The 22,089-nt window shown below is 42.6% G+C and overlaps 1 protein-coding gene across 1 annotated transcript in view; it reads right to left on the bottom strand.

Moving 5' to 3' along the window:
• Positions 1-21,849, bottom strand: part of LOC126266735 (uncharacterized) — a 292,392-nt gene extending 270,543 nt beyond the window's left edge. Inside the window, exon 1 of the mRNA XM_049971221.1 lies at positions 21,667-21,849. Coding sequence (XP_049827178.1) covers positions 21,667-21,849 — 183 coding nt within the window. The remainder of the gene's footprint in view (positions 1-21,666) is intronic.
• Between the last annotated feature and the right edge of the window lie 240 nt (positions 21,850-22,089).

The following is a 22,089-nucleotide window of genomic DNA, read 5'->3' as shown; positions in this document are numbered from 1 at the left end:
GAGAAATGATCGTAAGGGAAAATCCCCAGTTTATCGCTACCTCGGAGATACTGTGTCCCATACCCCAAGTGCCGACTATAACACCACATTCAAACTCACTTAAATCTTGATAACCTGGTACTGTAGCAGCGGTAACCGATCTAAGAACTGCGCGAGACACTTACTGCCTTACATGGGCATTTCTAACCGCAGAGCCGCATTCTGCCTGCTTACATATCTCTCTATTTGAATAGGCACACCTATACTAGTGTCTTTGGCACTTCATTGTACCTTTCATACGTGTTTGTATTACTCTTCTATTATATTTGTTAGAGATCGTATGTGCTTTACAAAGTGTTTAATCCGTGCGTAATTTGCCCATCTTTGACATGTTTGATGCGTGGTGTAGGTGTTGTCTGTATGGTAAAACTTTATCTAAGCTTAATCCACAATTATTTCATTTAAATTACATGTATTACACAAGATGTTTGTACTTATATTTAAAATATTTTATGACTATTGATCCATTTCTGTTTTCCTTAATTTTGATCTATCTTACAGCTAGGCGTGTGTTTCAGCATCTGAGTCTGTGATTTTGTCTTTGTTTGTGTCATTCCAAATATCCAATTCCTGCGGTTGTGTTTCTCCTTATTCGGGCATGTGATCATTCTTATTTGTATATTTCGTGCAAGCTACGTGACACATTATCGGTTATGCTATTCACTGTAGCAGACTTTGTCGCAGTGTAAAGTGACATGTACAGGAGTTTCTCGTTATCCGCAAGTGCACATGGGGGTTCGGCTGAAACCAAAGCTGTGGAAGTATTCTATGGGCCAAGGCCAGTGAGAAAATGGGCCACGCCGCGTGTGGGATCTACATGTTTTAGCCTCATTTGTTCCTCGATATTTGGCAAAAGGTATACGAGCGACGCCCCTGTTCTGTCAAATCCCACTCTTTCTGCCAGATATCGTTCCGCCAGGTGTTCGGTTGGCGCCTTTCAAGTACTTAGTGGCACCTGCCTTTCTTCAGCCAATAGCAGCCGTCCTTTGACGGATGGTGACGTCGGCGAGGGCCGCCGGCGTCCTGAGCGCAACGCTAGTCCGGCCACGTGTCGCAGTGACGGAGCCGCAGTCCCTGCGCCCAGGCGCTGGCTGCCAAGCGTGTTGTGTTTACCGGTAGTCTGTATTCTGTGGTATTTAGCCTTGCTGCTTTCTGCATCGTTTTCATTGCTTTGTCGGTTGCAAGTCTGATATGTTCAGTGAACTTTAGTTTCTCGTCAATGTGTAAACCTACGTAAGTTGTCACTCTTTTCTGTTGCACTGTTGTGTTATTTACCTTGGTGCTTGAGTTTCTTTCCAGTTTGCCCTTCATTAGTAAGTTCACCGTTTTATTTGCTGAAATTATTGGTTTACTCTGATTACGTCATTCAGTGATGTCTACGAGGAGTTAAGCTGTCTTCCGTTGTAAGTGTGTTCTTGAGTTCGCCGAGACTGGAATAGAAGAGAGAACCGGTAGAGGTACTCAAGGTACCCTCCGCCACACACCGTCAGGTGGCTTGCGGAGTATAGATGTAGTTGTAGATGTAGATGTAAATGTAGAACACTACGAGCAAACCGTGAGTGTACGCTACTATCCCCTTTGCTCTATCGTCTTTCTCTAGAATGTTTATCAGCAGAAGAAAAACGTTGTAACATCCCTTACGCTCTAACGTAGCAGAACTGACAGCGTGTTCTGCTAATTAATGATTATTAACGGATTAATTAGTGTAGATGGATTGTGGCTGTACTGGAAAAGAAATATTGCAGAATGTGTTATGAAACTGAGTCTCAGGTGTCTGCTTATTGTAGTTCTGTACAAGCTGTTCTTGTCTTGAGACTGAATTGCTGTACGTCTTTCTACATCTACATCTACATGATTACTCTGCAATTCACATTTAAGTGCTTGGCAGAGGGTTCATCGAACCACAATTATACTATCTCTCTACCACGAACACCTAGACCTTTCTGTTCGAGCTCTGATTTCTCTATTTTATTTTGATGGTCATTCCTACCAATGTAGGTTGGGCTCAACAAAATATTATCGCATTCGGAAGAGAAAGTAGGTGACTGAAATTTCGTAAATAGATCTCTCCGCGACGAAAAACGTCTTTGCTTTAATAACTTCCATCCCAACTCGCGTATCATATGTGCCACACTCTCTCCGCTATTACGTGGTAATACAAAACGAGCTGCCCTTTTTTGCACCCTTTCGATGTCCTCCGTCAATCCCACCTGGTAAGGATCCCACACCGCGCAGCAGTATTCTAACAGAGGACGAACGAGGGCAGTGTAAGCTGTCTGTTTAGTGGACTTGCTGCATCTTCTAAGTGTCCTGCCAATGAAACGCAACCTTTCCTCAAGTCGCCTTCTTCTACGAAGTGAGACGAACGCTGAGCAACTTTGGACACGTGAACAGAGCATGGGCCGGTCCAGGCACCCACCGTACTGCCGCTGTCAAACTCGTTCAGCTTCAAACGCTTTCAGCAGTGAAAACCTAACTACAACCATTCCAGAACCTCACACATTAAACTGACTCGGGTGGAAGAAGCAAACAGAACATACAGACTCTCGCTTTTAAGTCCATCTCTAACGTGGTGCCAATACTTGGAGCTGGAAGCTAATAGTCGCGTTCAGCTGGGATTACTCTCGACGATCGAAAGGTTTTTTGACTGGATGACATAAATCGTTTTCTAACTGTAGTGAGCCAGGGTAATTCATCGATGAATTTTATAAAAGAGGTTCACTTTTTTGTGTTTTTTCTTTGTACACCAGCAGTACATATGTTTGTTACTTCTGTAAAAGACTATTTGTATGCATAAACCTTCCATTTTTTCAGGCAATGATTGTGAGCGTTCTGTTTAAAAAAATATTTGTCTGTGAGGCATATTTGCAATATTTTAACCAGGAAATTTTAATATGGCAATTAAAATGAAAATTATTTTGTACTTGTTAATATCTAATCGGCATTAAACTATGGGAGCCACGAATTACAGTAGCATACATTTGAAGAAGTTAGTAAAAAGGAAGACGGCCATCTGTTGATACTTGGTGAATTATTTGTGCAGAAGATCTGACACCATCCCATCGCGCTAGCAGTGAGCAGAAGTTACGTAATGAGAAGAGGTGTCTCCCACAGTGTTGTAAAATAGGACGATAGTTCTGGTTTCACAATCCCGGTTTTTACCAAAGTGCGAAAGCTACTCGACGAAGAAAAATACTGCTTAGAAATTGCTTAAAAGAAGGAAAAAAGTAATTGTCCCAATTTAGATATGAATGGCTTTCGGGTGGAATTTGTCAAGGTGATTTTTAGTCGTGACATAGTATTGTCACTGCAGTTTTTATACGAAAAGTATTCAATTGAAGCATTACACAAGTATGTACCAATGTACCAAAAAATATGTGTAAATGCCATTCAAAATAGTCATGTGATCGAATAAATCCACGCTGAACACCACTCGGCTTCGTAGCGGAGGTCGCTAAAGGACACCTGCGTCGTGGTACTCGATGGGAATATCGAATCCTTGTGGTAGAAAATTTTCACTGTCAGTATTTGGCCAGAGGGGGGAAGCCGGATGGTTGCCTGAAGTTTCTGATTACGAGTCTTTGCACCGATGACCTAGATTAACTTGCAAAGCTCGCTACAGAAATCCTTCGAGAAGTGAAGGCACGAGACACGTGGGATGACGATCGCTCCGCTGGACGGGGACGTTGAGCTCGGCGGCTCCCTGGCCCCCTTGGTGCTATCCGAGAGGGGTGACGTCAGCCGACGTCTCAGGCGGCCGTTACGTCACGCAAACCGACCTCTTTGAGCCTCTCGGAAGCACCACATGGTGTGTTGTGCTTCGGATAGTGCGGACGTTTACGTTTTGGATTGTGCCAAATAAGTTAAACCACTGATCAGAATGCCGCAGAGATGTTGTATGCCAGATTGCAGAGTCAATTACGGATATGGACCTAAAGATTCTGTCTTTCATTTTTCGTCTGATGAATCTCTAAGACGGAAATGGATGTCAGCTGTTCATAGACAAGATTGGGTACCTAGTAAACATTCAGTTGCAAGTAGCGTCGTGGTTGTCAACTACTACAATGCCATTACACAAATCGCAACGAACGCATAATAGCTTTTATTCCGCAATGTATTACCATTGGAAGCAATACACAATCTCGTCCATCTTAACGGTATTATTCATAACATCAACTGTACGCTTCTTTTAAGCTTTGTGAGCTGCATTTCACCTCAGAAGATGTATTAAGCAGTACACGAATGTATAACCCAAGAACTGGCAACTGAGAACAGTACCACTGGATCGTCTGCGCTTAACAAAATGTAGGTTAGAGAACCAAATGTTAGGCAGAGGCCTACATTCGTAAATTGTAATGTCATAAGGAGAAAGCTGGTTGTACAGTTGCATGTCGGTTGATGTTAAGCTTTTCTTTTTCAGATGCTATACCTTCAAAGTTGCTGGGATGCCTTTCATATTTGTCCAATATGCCAATATCAGCCCGAGCGGACCACGAAAGTCGAAGGGAGCGACTAGAAAACAATGCCCTTTTTTAAATTTTTATGTTGCATTTATCGTTTTCCATAGATCCATTGAAGACGAGTCTCTGGGATGTGGGAAGAGTCAAAGATCTCCCCCCCCCCCCCCCTCGGATACATCGACATTGTACAATTCTATTGCAGACAGAGTTACGAGCCGTAATCCTCGTGATGATATTCATCGATGGAGTAGAAGGAGTTGGCCAGCAGGAAGTTCTTTAATTCTACATCTACATCTACACTCCTGGAAATGGAAAAAAGAACACATTGACACCGGTATGTCAGACCCACCATACTTGCTCCGGACACTGCGAGGGAGCTGTACAAGCAATGATCACACGCACGGCACAGCGGACACACCAGGAACCGCGGTGTTGGCCGTCGAATGGCGCTAGCTGCGCAGCATTTGTGCACCGCTGCCGTCAGTGTCAGCCAGTTTGCCGTGGCATACGGAGCTTCATCGCAGTCTTTAACACTGGTGGCATGCCGCGACAGCGTGGACGTGAACCGTATGTGCAGTTGACGGACTTTGAGCGAGGGCGTATAGTGGGAATGCGGGAGGCCGGGTGGACGTACCGCCGAATTGCTCAACACGTGGGGCGTGAGGTCTCCACAGTACATCGATGTTGTCGCCAGTGGTCGGCGGAAGATGCACGTGCCCGTCGACCTGGGACCGGAACGCAGCGACGCACGGATGAACGCCAAGACCGTAGAATCCTACGCAGTGCCGTAGGGGACCCCACCGCCACTTCCCAGCAAATTAGGGACACTGTTGCTCCTGGGGTATCGGCGAGGACCATTCGGAACCGTCTCCATGAAGCTGGGCTACGGTCCCGCACACCGTTAGGCCGTCTTCCGCTCACGCCCCAACATCGTGCAGCCCGCCTCCAGTGGTGTCGCGACAGGCGTGAATGGAGGGACGAATGGAGACGTGCTCGTCTTCATCGACGAGAGTCGCTTCTGCCTTGGTGCCAATGATGGTCGTATGCGTGTTTGGCGCCGTGCAGGTGAGCGCCACAATCAGGACTGCATACGACCGAGGCACACAGGGCCAACACCCGGCATCATGGTGTGGGGAGCGATCTCCTACACTGGCCGTACACCTCTGGTGTTCGTCGAGGGGACACTGAATAGTGCACGGTACATCCAAACCGTCATCGAACCCATCGTTCTACCATTCCTAGACCGGCAAGGGAACTTGCTGTTCCAACAGGACAATGCACGTCCGCATGTATCCCGTGCCACCCAACGTGCTCTAGAAGGTGTAAGTCAACTACGCTGGCCAGCAAGATCTCCGGATGTGTCCCCCATTGTGCATGTTTGGGACTGGATGAAGCGTCGTCTCACGCGGTCTGCACGTCCAGCACGGACGCTGGTCCAACTGAGGCGCTAGGTGGAAATGGCATGGCAAGCCGTTCCACAGGACTACATCCAGCATCTCTACGATCGTCTCCATGGGAGAATAGCAGCCTGCATTGCTGCGAAAGGTGGATATACACTGTACTAGTGCCGACATTGTGCATGCTCTGTTGGCTGTGTCTATGTGCCTGTGGTTCTGTCAGTGTGATCATGTGATGTATCTGACCCCAGGAATGTGTCAATAAAGTTTCCCCTTCCTGGGACAATGAATTCACGGTGTTCTTATTTCAATTTCCAGGAGTGTACATCCATACTCCGCAAGCCACCCGACGGTGTGTGGCGGAGGGTACCCTGAGTACCTCTATCGGTTCTCCCTTCTATTCCAGTCTCGTATTGTTCGTGGAAAGAAGGATTGTCGGTATACTTCTGTGTGGGCTCTAATCTCTCTGATTTTATCCTCATGGTCTCTTCGCGAGATATACGTAGGAGGGAGCAATATACTGCTTGACTGTTTGGTGAAGGTATGTTCTCGAAACTTTAACAAAAGCCCGTACCGAGCTGCTGAGCGTCTCTCCTGCAGAGTCTTCCACTGGAGTTTATCTATCATCTCCGTAACGCTTTCGCTATTACTAAATGATCCTGTAACGAAGCGCCCTGCTCTCCGTTGGATCTTTTCTATCTCTTCTATCAACCCTATCTGGTACGGATCCCACCCTGAAACCGATCTTTATCACTTACACCTTTGATATGCTCTGCTAAGTTTCTGAATGTATGAGTAGCCAAGTATTTGACTTCTTTTTGTACTAATGTTAAGCTTTCTATAGTCCTTATACAGATTGTTTCCGATTCTGGTATTATAATAATATTTTGCAGTATTTTGTCTAAAAAGAGACATGTTGGAAATAACAAAGGACATCAATGAGCATATCTACTGAGAAGTAGAAGTTAGAATGCCAAGTTTCTTAAGGAGTTCTCTGCATGATAACCTATGACTGACACCAGATATAATTCTAATTACTCTTGTACCATTTGCAAATAAGACAATATTTGCATTTTGTGACACTGCATATGGAAGGTCATTAACATATAATAGGAACAACAAGGAACCTTGTCTGATGATTTCATATTTTGAATGACTATTGTTACGTGTAAGTCTGATACAGATACACAATGTTTTCTATTAAAAAGATAGCATGAGAACCATGAGCCTGCTACTCCAGTTATCACATAATATTTTAACTTTTGTATAAGGATATATGAGAACCATGATCCTGCTACTCCTGTTATCCCATAATATTTTAACTTTTGTATAAGCATATAATGCGTAACACAATCAAAAGCTTTAGCCCGAGCACAGAATATTCCAAGACATAATAACTTTGGATTTATTAATTCTAACATGTCATCTGTAAAAATGAATGTAGATTGATCAGTTGACAATCCTTTCCGAAATTCAAACCGATTGTCAATGAGAATATTTTTCTGTACTAATTGTTTATAAAGTCTATTGTACATAACCATTTCAAACACTTTTGAAAATATTGCCATTAATGAAATGAGACAGAAGTTTTCCAGTGATGATTTGTCTCCTTTTTTGTGTAATTGTTTGACAGCAGCATATTTAAGCCTATCTGCTAAAGTACCATTGTGCAGGGATTCATTACATAAGTAACTCAGTATCTCACGAATTTCTGAGGAGCAACATTTAATTATGGTAGTGCTGATTTCATCATAACCACTAGAACATTTGTTTTCAAGAGAGCTAATAATATTAGAAATCTCTTTCAGTGAGGTAGGATATAGTTGAATTTTGTGAAATCTGTGGAAATTAGTTTTTTTAAATATTTTAAGCTGTCTCCTGAGGAACTATGCAAACCTACGTTGTTGCTACTGAAAGGAATAATTTGTTGAAAGTGTCTGCAATTTTGAAGGTATCTCTAATCAACTCATTATTTACATTTAACATAATTTCCTCGTTTGCCTGATTAGTTTTTCCTGTTTCACTTTTTACTTTTTTCCGTATAGTTTTTATATTGTTATTAAAGGTATTTATTTTTTCTAGAAAATAAATACATTTTGAGGTTCTGACTACCTTGTTTAGAATTTTACAATATAATTTGTACTGTGACTTAGCTCTGTGGTCATCGTTTTCCCTTGACATTAAGTACAGTTTTCTTTTTGCTTTGCAAGATACTTTTATTCCATTTGTAATCCAAGGTTTTGAAACATTTAATCTATTTGCTTTGATTACTTTCTTGGGGCAGCAGTTTTCAACGTGACCTATGACCATATTAGAGAAATAGTTATATTTTTCAGTTATCCCAGGTGAATTGTATACATCTTTATAGTCTCTATTCCTCAAACAGTTTTTTGTACCTTCGATTTCTGTTTCATTTATTATTCATAGAGTTTCACACTTCCTGTTATTAGTGGAATCAGACACCACTATATTAAATGTAAGCAACTGGTCATTATGATCTGAAAGGCCATTAAATATTGGAATTTTACTATGATTTGCTAGTGTGGTAGTATCTATGAAAATGCTATCAATAGCAGTGCTGCTGGTACGCTTAACCCTGGTTGGGAACTGTACTAAGGGAATGTGATTATAAGAAGTGGTAAGAGACTATAGTATGGATCTTGAGTAACTATCCTCCAGAAAATTTCAACTAAAATCTCCACTTAGTATGAGATCATTATATTTAGAAATTAAGAAATTTAATACTGCATCAAACTGTTTAGTGAAGAGCTGGAAATTACTAGTTTGAAACCTTTATATTGTGACTATAATTATTTTTATTTTGTGTGTTTCTATTTGTGTGGCACATGCTTCAAAATGCTGATCACTTCAGTATTTAAGAATGTCAGTGTTTCTGTAAGTGTGACCCTTTCTAACGAAGTAGTAACTCCTCTTTTCTCCGTCTCTTTTCTACAATAGATTCAAGCTAAGGTTGTTGTTGTGGTCTTCAGTCCAGAGACTGGTTTGATGTAGCTCTCCGTGCTACTCTATCCTGTGCAAGCTTTTTCATCTTCCTATACCTACTGTAGCCTACATCTTCTGAATCTGCTAAGTGTATTCATCTGTCGGTCTCCGTCTACGATTTTTACCCTCCAATACTAAATTGGTGATCCCTTGATGCCTCAGAATATATCCTAACAACCGATCCCTTCGTCTAGTCAAGTTGTACCACAAAATTCTTTTCTCTCCAATTCTGTCCAATAACTTCTCATTGCTTACTTGATCTACCCATCTAATCATCAGCATTCTTCTGTAGCACCGCATTTCGAAAGCTTCTATTCTCTTCTTGTCCAAACTATTTATCGTCCACGTTTCACTTCCATACATGGCTACCCTCCCTACAAATACTTTCAGAAACGACTTCCTGATATTTAAACCTATACTCGATGTCAACAAATTTCTCTTCTTCAGAAACGCTTTCCTTGCCATTGCCAGTCTACATTTTATGTCCTCTCTACTTCAACCATCAGCAGTTATTTTGTTCCCCAAATAGCAGAACTCATCTACTACTTTAAGTGTGACATTTCCTAATCTAATTCCCTGAGCATCACCTGAATTAATAAGACTACATTCCATTATCCTCGTTTTGCTTTTGTTGATGTTCATCTTATATCCTCACTTCAAGACACCATCCATTCTGTTGAACTGCTTTTCCAGGTCCTTTGCTGTCTCTGACAGAATTGCGATGTCATCGGCGAACCTCAAAGTTTTTATTTCTTCTCCATGGATTTTAATTCCTACTCCGAATTTTTCTTTCGTTTCCTTTACTGCTTGCTCAATATACAGATTGAATAACATCGGGGATAGGCTATAACCCTGTCTCACTCCCTTCTCAACCACTCCTTCCCTTTCATGCCCCTCGACTCTTATAACTGCCATCTGGTTTCTGTACAAATTGTAAATAGCCTTTGGCTCCCTCTATTTTACCCCCGCCACCTTCAGAATTTGAAAGAGAGTATTCCAGTCAGCATTATCAAAAGTGTACAAGTGCTAGAAGTGTAGGATTGCCTTTCCTTAATTTATCTTCTAAGATAAGTCGTAGGGTCAGTATTGCCTCACGTGTAAATTTAGTATATTTATTGTTACCTTTTTTTGTCTTCACAAGTATTATGCTTAACATTTTCAGATATATCGTGTTTCAATATTGAATGTGTAGATATTGAGTTTCATCTAAAAAAGAACTACTTCCATGAGTTGTAGTGTCCCCCCTTAACCAATTTGCTATCAACCTAGCCAGTATATCATTCCCTACTCTACTGAGTGCAGGCTATGAGAAGTAAAGTCCCAGCGACCAATAGTGTCAACAAGAAACAAACCGATATGAAACTTCCTGGCAGGTGTTGAGATGGACCAATCAGAAGCGAGCAGCAGACAGACGCGAAACGGTGGCTAAGCGGTTGCGTTGTGTACCAGCCGGAAACTCCGCTCTCCTCCTCTGGCATTCGTCATCTTGATGTAATTTCAACCGGGGTTGGTTTCTCATTCCAGTTGTCACTCATTGACATTCCAGTCATTTTCTTTTAGTGAAAATCACAATTTTGCATTTCTGAACATTTAAAGCAAGTTACCAATCTCTGCACCACGTAGATGTTGTATCAAGACTGAACACTTGTGTAGCTTTTCTCCAGACAGTATTTGATACACGCTAAAAACAACTGCAGTAACTACACTACTGGCCATTAAAATTGGTACGCCACGAAGAGGAGGTGCTACAGACGTGAAATTTAACCGACAGTAAGAAGATGCTGTGATATGCAAATGATTAACTTTTCAGAGCATTTACACAAGGTTGGCGACGGTGGCGACATCTACAACGTACTGACATGACGAAAGTTTCCAACCGATTTCTCATACACAAACAGCAGTTGACCGGCGTTGCCTGTTGAAACGTGATGCCTCGAATAAGGAGGAGAAATGCGTACCATCACGTTTCCGACTTTGAAAAGTGCCGGATTGTAGGCTATAGCGATTGCGGTTTATCGTATCGCGACATTGCTGCTCGCTTTGGTCGAAATACAATGGCTGTCAGCAGAATATGGAGTCGGTGGGTTCAGGAGGGTAATACGGAACGCCGTGCCGGATCACAACGGCCTCATATCACTAGCAGTAGAGATAACAGGCATCGTATCAGCATGGCTGTAACGGATCGTGCAGCCACGTCTCGATCCCTGAGTCAACGATGGGGACGTTTCCAAGACAACAACCATCTGCAGGAACAGTTCGACGACGTTTGCAGCAGTACGGAATATCAGCACGGAGACTATGGCTGTGGTTACCAAAGACGCTGGATCACAGACAGGAGCGCCTGCGTTGGTGTACTCAACGACGAACCTGTGTGTACGAATGACAAAACGTCATTTTTCGGATGAATCCAGGTTCTGTTTACAGCATCCGTGTTTGGTGACATCGCGCTGAACGCACATTGGAAGCGTGTATTCGTCATCGCCATACTGGCGTATCACTCGGCGTGATGGTATGGGGTGCCATTGGTTACACGTCTCGGTCATCTCTTGTTCGCACTGTCCGCACTTTGAACAGTGGACGTTACATTTTAGTTGTGTTACTACCCGTAACTCTACCCTTCATTCGATCCCTGCGAAACCGTACGTTTCAGCAGGATAATGCACGACCACATGTTACAGGTCCTGTACGGGCCTTTCTGGATACAGAAAATGTTCGAGTTCTGCTCTGGCCAGCACATCCTCCAGATCTCTCACCAATTGAAAACGTCTGGTCAATGGTGGCCGAGCAACTGGCTCGTCACAATACGCCAGTCACTACTCTTGATGAACTGTGGTATCGTGCTGAAGCTGCATGGGCAGCTATACCTGTACACGCTATCCAAGCTCTGTTTGACTCAATGCCCAGGCGTATAAAGGCCAGAGGTGGTAGTTCTGGGTACTGATTTCTCAGGATCTATGCACCCAAATTGCGTGAAAATGTAATAACATGTCAGCACTAGTATAACGTATTTGTCCAATGAATACACTTTTATCATCTGCATTTCTTCTTGGTGTATCAGTTTTAATGCCCAGTTGTGTATTAACCTTTTTTATACCCGCGACCGAGGCTTTCCGCCTTCACCAACTCCGCCAACCGCCTGTACGAACTGAGGATGACCTCTGAACCCTGACGACAGGAGTCATGGTGCCGACATGAGCAACAAAAAAAAAAAAAAATGGTTCAAATGGCTCTGAGCACTATGGGACTCAACTGCTGTGGTCATCAATCCACTAGAACTTAGAACTACTTAAACCTAACTAACCTAAGGACATCACACACACCATGCCCGAGGCAGGATTCGAACCTGCGACCGTAGCAGTCGCACGGTTCCGGACTGCGCGCCTAGAACCGCGAGACCACCGCGGCCGGCGACATGAGCAACAATTTGCAGTCGGCTGCAGCCATTGCCCTCTATCGCCGCCGGCAGGGCCTCCTCCACATCTCGGATGAGACCCCCGGCAAGCAGACAGAGTGAACGCTGACCTTCTTCCCCGAACTTTCCGCTATTTCCCTAAGGGGCTCCATCACCCGCCAAACATTGGAGCTCCCAATCACTAATAAATCCCTCCCCCCGTGTGCCTGCTCGGACCTTGCTGAAGGAGCGGCCACTTGTCCATTCACAGGCAGAGCGGGCGACGCCACACGACCAGCCTCCACATTGACCTTCCGCCGCTGAACCCGCCACTCCCCTCGGGGAGAAGGTGGCCCAAACGCGCCCCGTATCCTCGAAGACGTCTCGACAGCAGGGCAGTGGGCGAAACATGTAACACCTGGAGTGTACCATGCGACGCGCCAGACTCCCCACTGCTGCTACACTCGGAGGCAGCAGCCTGAAGACGTCTGACCTCGGCCATCAACACGTTCAGCTGTTCGCGATCAGTGGCCAGCTCCTCCTCCGTACGTACACAGCAGTCACACATCCTGTCCATCGTAAGAAATCAACAATTTACTGTAGAGAGTTAAGTAATCAACTTTTAACTAGACTGCTAATTCCTTAAAGGCAGCTGATAGCTAACTAAACTGTGGTTACTAGACACTTCTTCTTGGAAACAATGAAAATAAGCACTTACTGTTCTAGACTCTATTCAAAACAAACACGAAATCTATGGAATACTATTAATAGTACTCGAAAATTAAAGCTTCCTAAAATTAAAGACACACGGAAAAAGAAGTGACAAGTAAGGAAAACATAGTTAATACTTAAATTTACGTAGCTTGCTTCACAGGATGTGTGAAGCAGACGGCAGTTACGACGACACTGGCAGTACTGCCACTACAGCTGACTAAAGGTTTCAGCAGTTCTACGTTCTACGGGACTGGTGACCTCCGATATTAAGTTCCATACTGCTCAGAACCATTTGATATCTAATCTTGAGGTTGTACTGATTTACAGATTTTTATAGGCAAACTCTTATTCGGTTTTAATCTTTCCGTCTCACGCACTTTCAGGTAACCTATAATTTTACGCGTTCTACGTCTTAAGACAGAAATTGTGAAATTACCAGTAGAATACCAGTAAGTGATGAAGTAAGGTGCAGTGTGAGCGGAGACAGAGAGAGGTGAGGATGGAGCTGTATCGGACGCACCAATATTTGGCAACTCTGAAGCACAATTTCCCTTACACCCCATTCGAAATCCCCATAAACCGGGCCGATATCCCCTAAACAGTGTTCAAACTAAATGGCTGTATTGTTAAAATGTTTGTTGGTGGAGGGGGTGGGGGGCTAGGCGACTGTGTTAGGAACCATTTTAGTACGGTAACCAGCAAACACTTCAAACAGAGCAGTTGTGACCTGCCATTCTTTTAGTAAATGTCACGATCTGCCTCAGTATTTAAATCATTACAAAAAACATCCAGTTGTATCAAGTTCTCGCAAGTAATTTTGTGGTGTTATAAGCATATTACCCCCCCCCCCCGCCACCCCCCCCCCCCCCCATGAACCATGGACCTTGTCGTTGGTGGGGAGGCTTGCGTGCCTCAGCGATACGGATAGCCGTACCGTAGGTACAACCACAACGGAGGCGTATCTGTGGAGAGGCCAGACAAACGTGTGGTTCCTGAAGAGGGGCAGGAGCCTTTTCAGTAGTTGCAAGGGCAACAGTCTGGATGATTGACTGATCTGGCCTTGTAACAATAACCAAAACGGCCTTGCTGTGCTGGTACTGCGAACGGCTGAAAGCAAGGGGAAACTACGGCCGTCATTTTTCCCGAGGGCCTGCAGCTTTACTGTATGATTAAATGATAATGGCGTTCTCTTGGGTAAAATATACCGGAGGTAAAATAGTCCCCCATTCGGATCTCCGGGCGGGGACTACTCAAGGGGATGTCGTTATCAGGAGATAGAAAACTGGCGTTCTACGGATCGGAGCGTGGAATGTCAGATCCCTTAATCGGGCAGGTAGGTTAGAAAATTTAAAAAGGGAAATGGATAGGTTGAAGTTAAATATAGTGGGAATTAGTGAAGTTCGGTGGCAGGATGAACAAGACTTTTGGTCAGGTGACTACAGGGTTATAAACACTAAATCAAATAGGGGTAATGCGGGAGTCGGTTTAATAATGAATAGGAAAACAGGAATACGGGTAAGCTACTACAAACAGCATAGTGAACGCATTATTGTGGCCAAGATAGTTACGAAGCCCACGCCTACTACAGTAGTACAAGTTTATATGCCAACTAGCTCTGCAGATGACTAAGAAATTGAAGAAGTGTATGATGAAATAAAAGAAATTAATCAGATAGTGAAGGGAGACGAAATGTTATACTCATGGGCGACTGGAATTCGAGTGTAGGAAAAGGGAGAGTAGGAAATGTAGCAGGTGGGGCTAAGAAATGAAAGAGGAAGCCGCCTGGTAGAATTTTGCACAGAGCACAACTTAATCATTGCTAACACTTGGTTTAAGAATCATGAAAGAAGGTTGTATACATGGAAGAACCCTGGAGATACTAAAAGGTATCAGATAGATTATATAATGGTAAGATAGAGATTTAGGAACCAGGTTTTAAATCGTAAGACATTTCCAGGGGCAGATGTGGACTCTGACCACAATCTATTGGTTATGACCTGTAGATTAAAACTAAAGAAACTGCAAAAATGTGGAAATTTAAGGAGATGGGACCTGGATGAACTGAAAGAACCAGAGGTTGTACAGAGTTTCAGGGAGAGCATAAGGGAAAAATTGACAGGAATGGGGGAAAGAAATACAGTAGAAGAAGAATGGGTAGCTTTTCAGGTATGAAGTAGTGAAGGCAGCAGAGGATCAAGTAGGTAAAAAGACGAGGGCTAGTAGAAATCCTTGGGTAACGGAAGAAATATTGAATTTAATTGATGAAAGAAGAAAATATAAAAATGTAGTAAATGAAGCAGGCAAAAAGGAATACAAACGTCTCAAAAATGAGATCGACAGGAAATGCAAAATGGCAAAGCAGGGATGCCTAGAGGACAAATGTAAGGATGTAGAGGCTTATCTCACTAGGAGTAAGATAGATACTGCCTACAGGAAAATTAAAGAGACCTTTGGAGATAAGAGAACCACTTGTATGAACATCAAGAGCTCAGATGGAAACCCAGTTCTAAGCAAAGAAGGGAAAGCAGAAAGGTGGAAGGAGTGTATAGAGGGTCTATACAAGGGCGGTGTACTTGAGGACAATATTATGGAATTGGAAGAGGACGTAGATGAAGATGAAATGGGAGATACGATACTGCGTGAAGAATTTATAAAATGACAATGCGGTCTCTAACCCAGAAGAATTTTATTGACCTTGACAACGGCCGCGGAACCCTACGGTTACATTTAATTTGACAGAGCACTGAAAGACCTGAGTCGAAACAAGGCCCCCGGAGTAGACAACATTCCACTGGAACTACTGACGGCCTTGGGAGAGCCAGTCCCGACAAAACTCTACCATCTGGTGAGCAAAATGTATGAAACAGGCGAAATACCCTCAGATCTCAAGAAGAATATAATAATTCCAATCCCAAAGAAAGCAGGTGTTGACAGATGTGAAAATTACCGAACAGTCTGTTTAATAAGCCACAGCTGCAACCTACTAACACGAATTCTTTACAGACGAATGGAAAACCTAGTAGAAGCCGACCTCGCGGAAGATCCGTTTGGATTCCGTAGAAATACTGGAACACGTGAGGCAATGCTGACCTCACGACTTATCTTAGAAGAAAGATTAACGAAAGGCAAACCTACGTTTCTAGCATTTGTAGACTTAGAGGAAGCTTTTGACAATGCTGACTGGAATACTCTCTTTCAAAATCTGAAGGTGGCAGGGGTAAAATAGAGGGAGAGAAAGACTATTTACAATTTGTACAGAAAACAGATGACAGTTATAAGAGTCGAGGGACATGAAAGAGAAGCAGAGGTTGGGTAGGGAGTAAGACAGGGTTGTAACCTCTCCCCGATGTTATTCAATCTGTATATTGAGCAAGCATAAAGGAAACGAAAGAAAAATTCGGAGCAGGAATTAAAATCCGTGGAGAAAAATAAAAACTCTGAGGTTCAGCAATGACATTGTAATTCTATCAGAGACTGAAAAGGACCTGCAAGAGCAGCTGAACGGAATGGACAGTGTCCTATAAGGAGGATGTAAGATGAACATCAACAAAAGCAAAACGAGGATAATGGAATGTAGTCGAATTAAGTCGGGTGATGCTGAGGGAATTAGATTAGGAAATGAGACACTTAAAGTAGTAAAGGAGTTTTGTTATTTGGGGAGCAAAATAACTGATGATGGTTGAAGTAGAGAGGATATAAAATGTAGACTGGTAATGGCAAGGAAAGCGTTTCTGAAGAAGAGAAATTTGTTAACATGGAGTATTTATGTAAGTGTCAGGAAGCCATTTCTGAAAGTATTTGTATGGAGTGTAGCCATGTATGGAAGTGAAACATGGACGATAAATAGTTTGGACAAGAAGAGAATAGAAGCTTTCGAAATGTGGTTCGACAGAAGAATGCTGAAGATCAGATGGGTAGATCACATAACGAATGAGGAAGTATTGAATAGGATTGGGGACAAGAGAAGTTTGTGGCACAACTTGACCAGAAGAAGGAATCCGTTGGTAGGACATGTTCTGAGGCATCAAGGGATCACCAATTTAGTATAGGACGGCAGCGTGGAGGGTAAAAATCGTAGAGGGAGACCAAGAGATGAATACACTAAGCAGATTCAGAAGGATGTAGGTTGCAGTAGGTACTGGTAGATGAAGGAGCTTACACAGGGTAGAGTAGCATGGAGAGCTGCATCAAACCGGTCTCAGGACTGAAGACCACAACAACAACAACATAAGCATATTCCACCGCGGTTGTGTTACGTTTTAGATAAACTGCATATAGAATAAGAAACGTTCCACTCCATAATTTTGATGTTTCTGGCATTCACTCAAGGCGATTTTTTCGTGGCAAGTAAGGAATTTAACACATGAGTAGGATGTACACACGCTCCGACGACATGGTATAACTTCTGTGATAATAGCCAAGGTGCATAATACATATACGCAAATTCTTACTCCTTTTAGGAGTGCAAACGTGTTGGTGGAACAAAAAACGATAGTTTGACAGCAATGACACTAGTAACAGAAAAATTTCATCAAAACATTACAACATTTTAGAATGTGCAGAACATATCAAGAAAATTGTTTGGTTGCATTTTTTCTGAGCGATCCGAGGTGTTTCTAGTACCGTTTGTCACTACTCCAATAGTAACCACCAACGTACGATTACACATTGTTCAGGCAATAACGATTTTAATAATACTTTTAATTACTTGCAAAGCATATTCCCTTTTTGTAGCTCACAAAGAAAGCTGGTAGTCTCGATAAGTTTCCAAGGCCTTCCAATACTTCTACTTCTTTGCTTAATTCCGTTTGTTTGCGACAGTACATAGTTATGATGAACTTGTTCACCATTTTTAAGGATGGTTCAAATCGAGTGCGGCACATGTTTTCCATTTTTAATAATATCTGGTGGTTAGCAAAGCAATTAATAACTCTACAGGAAGCCTATTCCTGAGTTTATTTCTTATGCAAGAAACTAGCGAAAACGCACATTCAATGGTATCATTTGATATGGGCAACATTTGCAACACAGGTGGAAAAATGCCAATACTCCAGAGCTGCATCTATATTTTGCACAAGCAACAGTTATTGAAACGTTTTTCCAGTGTTCATTTGACAGCGTGTTCCATTCTGAGATGACATTTATTTTACCAGTTATCTGTGATCACCTAAAACGGGAGACAAGTGTAACAATATCTGGTCTCTCCTGCGAAGTTGCAGTGGAAGGGTAAAGTATTGTCACCTCTTACAAAAGTGCTACATTTTCTGACAACCACTTTTTAAATACCCTACAAAATTCTATTACTAACATATTGCATCTCTCATAGATACGAGAACGCTCTTTTAGCTTAAGAAACTTTGCCACAGGCTGAAGCCCAAGTACAAGATTGAAGTATGCATTAGGTAATTTTCAAAATGAAAATTTGGGAGGTCTGATCTTGAAGTTTTTCTAAATGAGTAGGAATATGAAGAACAGAAAGACGTCTTCCAAGCTTCTCTCGGCTCACTTTAAAAAGGCAAGTTATGTCTGTATATGGATTTTCATTCATTTCTGAGAAACATCAATAGAATTTTGTATGTTGGACAACCTACTATCTTGTAAACTTGCTGAGACATATAGTATTCACTGTCGCTTTGAGCGAGAGAAAATAACTTCAGTTTTCCCAATGCTTCAATTGCAGAATACCTAACTAGCCAACGTCCACCAGACTTATCTTGAATTTTTTTAGGATTGTAACTATCAGTCTCTGCTTCACATAACTGTTTGTTGTGCATCAGTCTCTTGGGTCTGTAAGAAAACCAATTGTTTGTTTCTCTAAAAAGGAGTTAAGATTGGAGAGCTAAGCCTGCTGCAGATTTTTCAGCATAAAGTTGAAGAGAATGACGAACGTACTTAACAACAATTCAGGAAGTATTTATTTTGGAAGAGCAGTTACTGAGCTATGTACCCCCCGCTATCCCCCCCGCTCTACTACGATTCCTTTCAAAACTTTGAAATCGTCACTTTTCAATTTTGAATTTAGGACATCAAATTGGAGAATGCATTAAAATAGTTATACTGCATTTCCTCAAAAAAGAAAGGTACCTAAGCAAAATGCAAAGCTGCATTTGAGTCGTTACTTTTGCGCTTTCATCGATAGTTAAATCATACAGAGAATTTCCTATTTCTGGGTTTAAATCCTCTTGCAAACTAGCTCTGATTTATATTTTTAATGATTGCAGTATTTTCTGTGCAATGCATTTTTTGACCCTGCAAAGAAACTGAAGGTGGTAACATCGGCAGCAGATGTCCTACGTGATTTATGCTATTAATGGAGAGTTGTTGATTGTTGGATAACATAAACACAATTTTTAATTCCGCCCATTTGACGTGGTTGTTGATTTCTAGAAGCTTTATTTTGTGGCATGATTTCGTTATTTTTCCGTTTTACGTTTTTCTTGATGCTCTTTACCTTCTGCATTGCCCTTTTTATGAACTGTGATTGTAGAATGGCACTATTTGCAAAATATTGCGGACCAGGATGGTCAGTGGCCAATCATCTTAAAAATAACGATGGAAAAGGGGCTGTTGGGAGTATGTCAGTTACTAATCAATGGTAAATTAACGAACAATCAGTTTAATAAGCCACAGCTGCAAAATACAAACACGAATTCTTTACAGACGAATGGAAAAACTAGTAGAAGCCGACCTCGGGGAAGATCAGTTTGGACTCCGTAGAAATACTGGAACACGTGAGGCAATACCGACCTTACGACTTATCTTAGAAGAAAGATAAAGGAAAGGCAAACCTACGTTTCTAGCATTTGTAGACTTAGAGAAAGCTTTTGACAATGTTGACTGGAATACTCTCTTTCAAATTCTAAAGGTGGCAGGGGTAAAATACAGGGAGCGAAAGGCTATTTACAATTTGTACAGAAACCAGATGGTAGTTATAAGAGTCGAGGGACATGAAAGAGAAGCAGTGGTTGGGAAGGGAGTAAGACAGGGTTGTAACCTCTCCCCGATGTTATTCAATCTGTATATTGAGCAAGCAGTAAAGGAAACAAAACAAAAATTCGGAGTAGGTTTTAAAATCCATGGAGAAGAAATAAGAACTTTGAGGTTCGCCGATGACATCGTAATTCTGTCGGAGACAGCAAAGGACTTGAAAGAGCAGTTGAACGGAATGGACAGTGTCCTGAAAGGAGGATATAAGATGAACATCAACAAAAGCAAAACGAGGATAATGGAATGTAGTCAAATTAAGTCGGGTGATGCTGAGGGAATTAGATTAGGAAATGAGACACTTAAAGTAGTAAAGGAGTTTTGCTATTTGGGGAGCAAAGTAATTGATGATTGTCGAAGTAGAGAGGATATAAAATGTAGACTGGAAATGGCAAGGAAAGCGTTTCTGAAGAAGAGAAATTTGTTAACATCGAGTATAGATTTAAGTGTCAGGAAGTCATTTGTGAAAGTATTTGTATGGAGTGTAGCCATGTATAGAAGAGAAACGTGGACGATAAATAGTTTGGACAAGAAGGGAATAGAAGCCTTCGAAATGTGGTGTTACAGAAGAATGCTGAAGATTAGATGGGTAGATCACATAACTAATGAGGAAGTATTGAATAGGATAGGGGAGAAGAGAAGTTTGTGGCACAACTTGACCAGAAAAAGGGATCGGTTGGTAGGACATGTTCTGAGGCATCAAGGGATCACCAATTTAGTATTGGATGGCAGTGTGGAGGGTAAAAATCGTAGAGGGAGACCAAGAGATGAATACATTAAGCAGATTCAGAAGGATGTAGGTTGCAGTAGGTACTGGGAGATGAAGAAGCTTGCACAGGATAGAGTAGCAGGGAGAGCTGCATCAAACCAGTGTCAGGACTGAAGACCACAACAACAACAATCAATGGTAATGGATTTATCAGACGTCTTAGAACATAGAGAGAGTAACCAGTGCTCATTTTCGCCTGATAAAATTTTACACTAAATCTCTGCATGTCAAGCGGAGTATTCATGCACTACTTCTGAAAAAAAAAAAAGATTTTTAAATGATTTTTAATATTCTACAATTTAGTGTTTACTAAAAAGCCGTAGTTTCGGTACGACATACATAAATCGTTGCATATAAGCTATAGGAGAAGCTATATAAGTATCTTCAGTGCTCAGTTATGCACGTAAAATCAAGCAAACTTTGTTAAAGGAACCTTTCATCAAGCGATCCGATCCGCACGTTGTAGTGTATAACTGCAAAATAGTTTTTGCCTCTGGATGTTATATGCAGTTTATAAATACACATATGAAAATAATAGTGTATATGCATAATGTCACTAAAACGCTTTCAGATTTCAAATCTCAAACTTCACTGTACGGTTCCTTTTTACCGATCAACTTCAACTAACTTATCTGATCTACACTCTCTCTTGAAGTCTTCGACTAACCGTAATCGGTGTAATCCTCAATTCAAGTACAGTTGAAGCTGGGAAGGGTGTACAATCAAAAATCAAGAGTTACATATTTCAGTGTTAGCTAGGGGCTCTTTCATTTTTAATAGATATGCATTATTCGTATTCGAGAAGCTCCTAAAAATTCCTCACAAAGCACACTTCCCCCTACATTTCCCGTCGAAGCACTTCTCTCCAAATTTTGGGAGGAATCCCCGAGTGGGCAGCTCCGGGTGTACCTGTGGCGTGGCGAGGCTGAGGCTGCGCCGGAAGGCCGTCAGCGAGCACGCGCTGTCGCCCAGGTCCGGCAGGTGGCAGGGCGGTCGCGCACACGCGCACGGCAGCGCCAGCGATCGTGCCAGCCGCCGGCGCAGCGGCGGGGCGCCGCCGGACGTGACGTCACGGCCGCCCGCCTCTGGCATCCCGAGCCGCCGCCGCCCGGCCGCAGACCTAGTGGAACCGCCCCAGCCGTCACAATCCACGAGTCCCCGCAAAGTGCGATTTCATTCGCGACAGCCCAGCCGGTGCGGGAACTGTAGCTCCTCACTACACCGGCGACTGTCTCGGTCTATCTGGTTAACAGTACCCGTACACCCTATGTAATGCGCGATTGACCACTACACGGTACGGGAAGCACACTCGCCACGATGAAAGGACGCGAG

The sequence above is a fragment of the Schistocerca gregaria genome, chromosome 4 (assembly GCF_023897955.1).
Source record: "Schistocerca gregaria isolate iqSchGreg1 chromosome 4, iqSchGreg1.2, whole genome shotgun sequence".
NCBI lineage: Eukaryota > Metazoa > Arthropoda > Insecta > Orthoptera > Acrididae > Schistocerca > Schistocerca gregaria.
The sequence above is the reverse complement of the archived record's forward strand: the minus strand, read 5'-3'. Positions and strand labels throughout refer to the sequence as shown.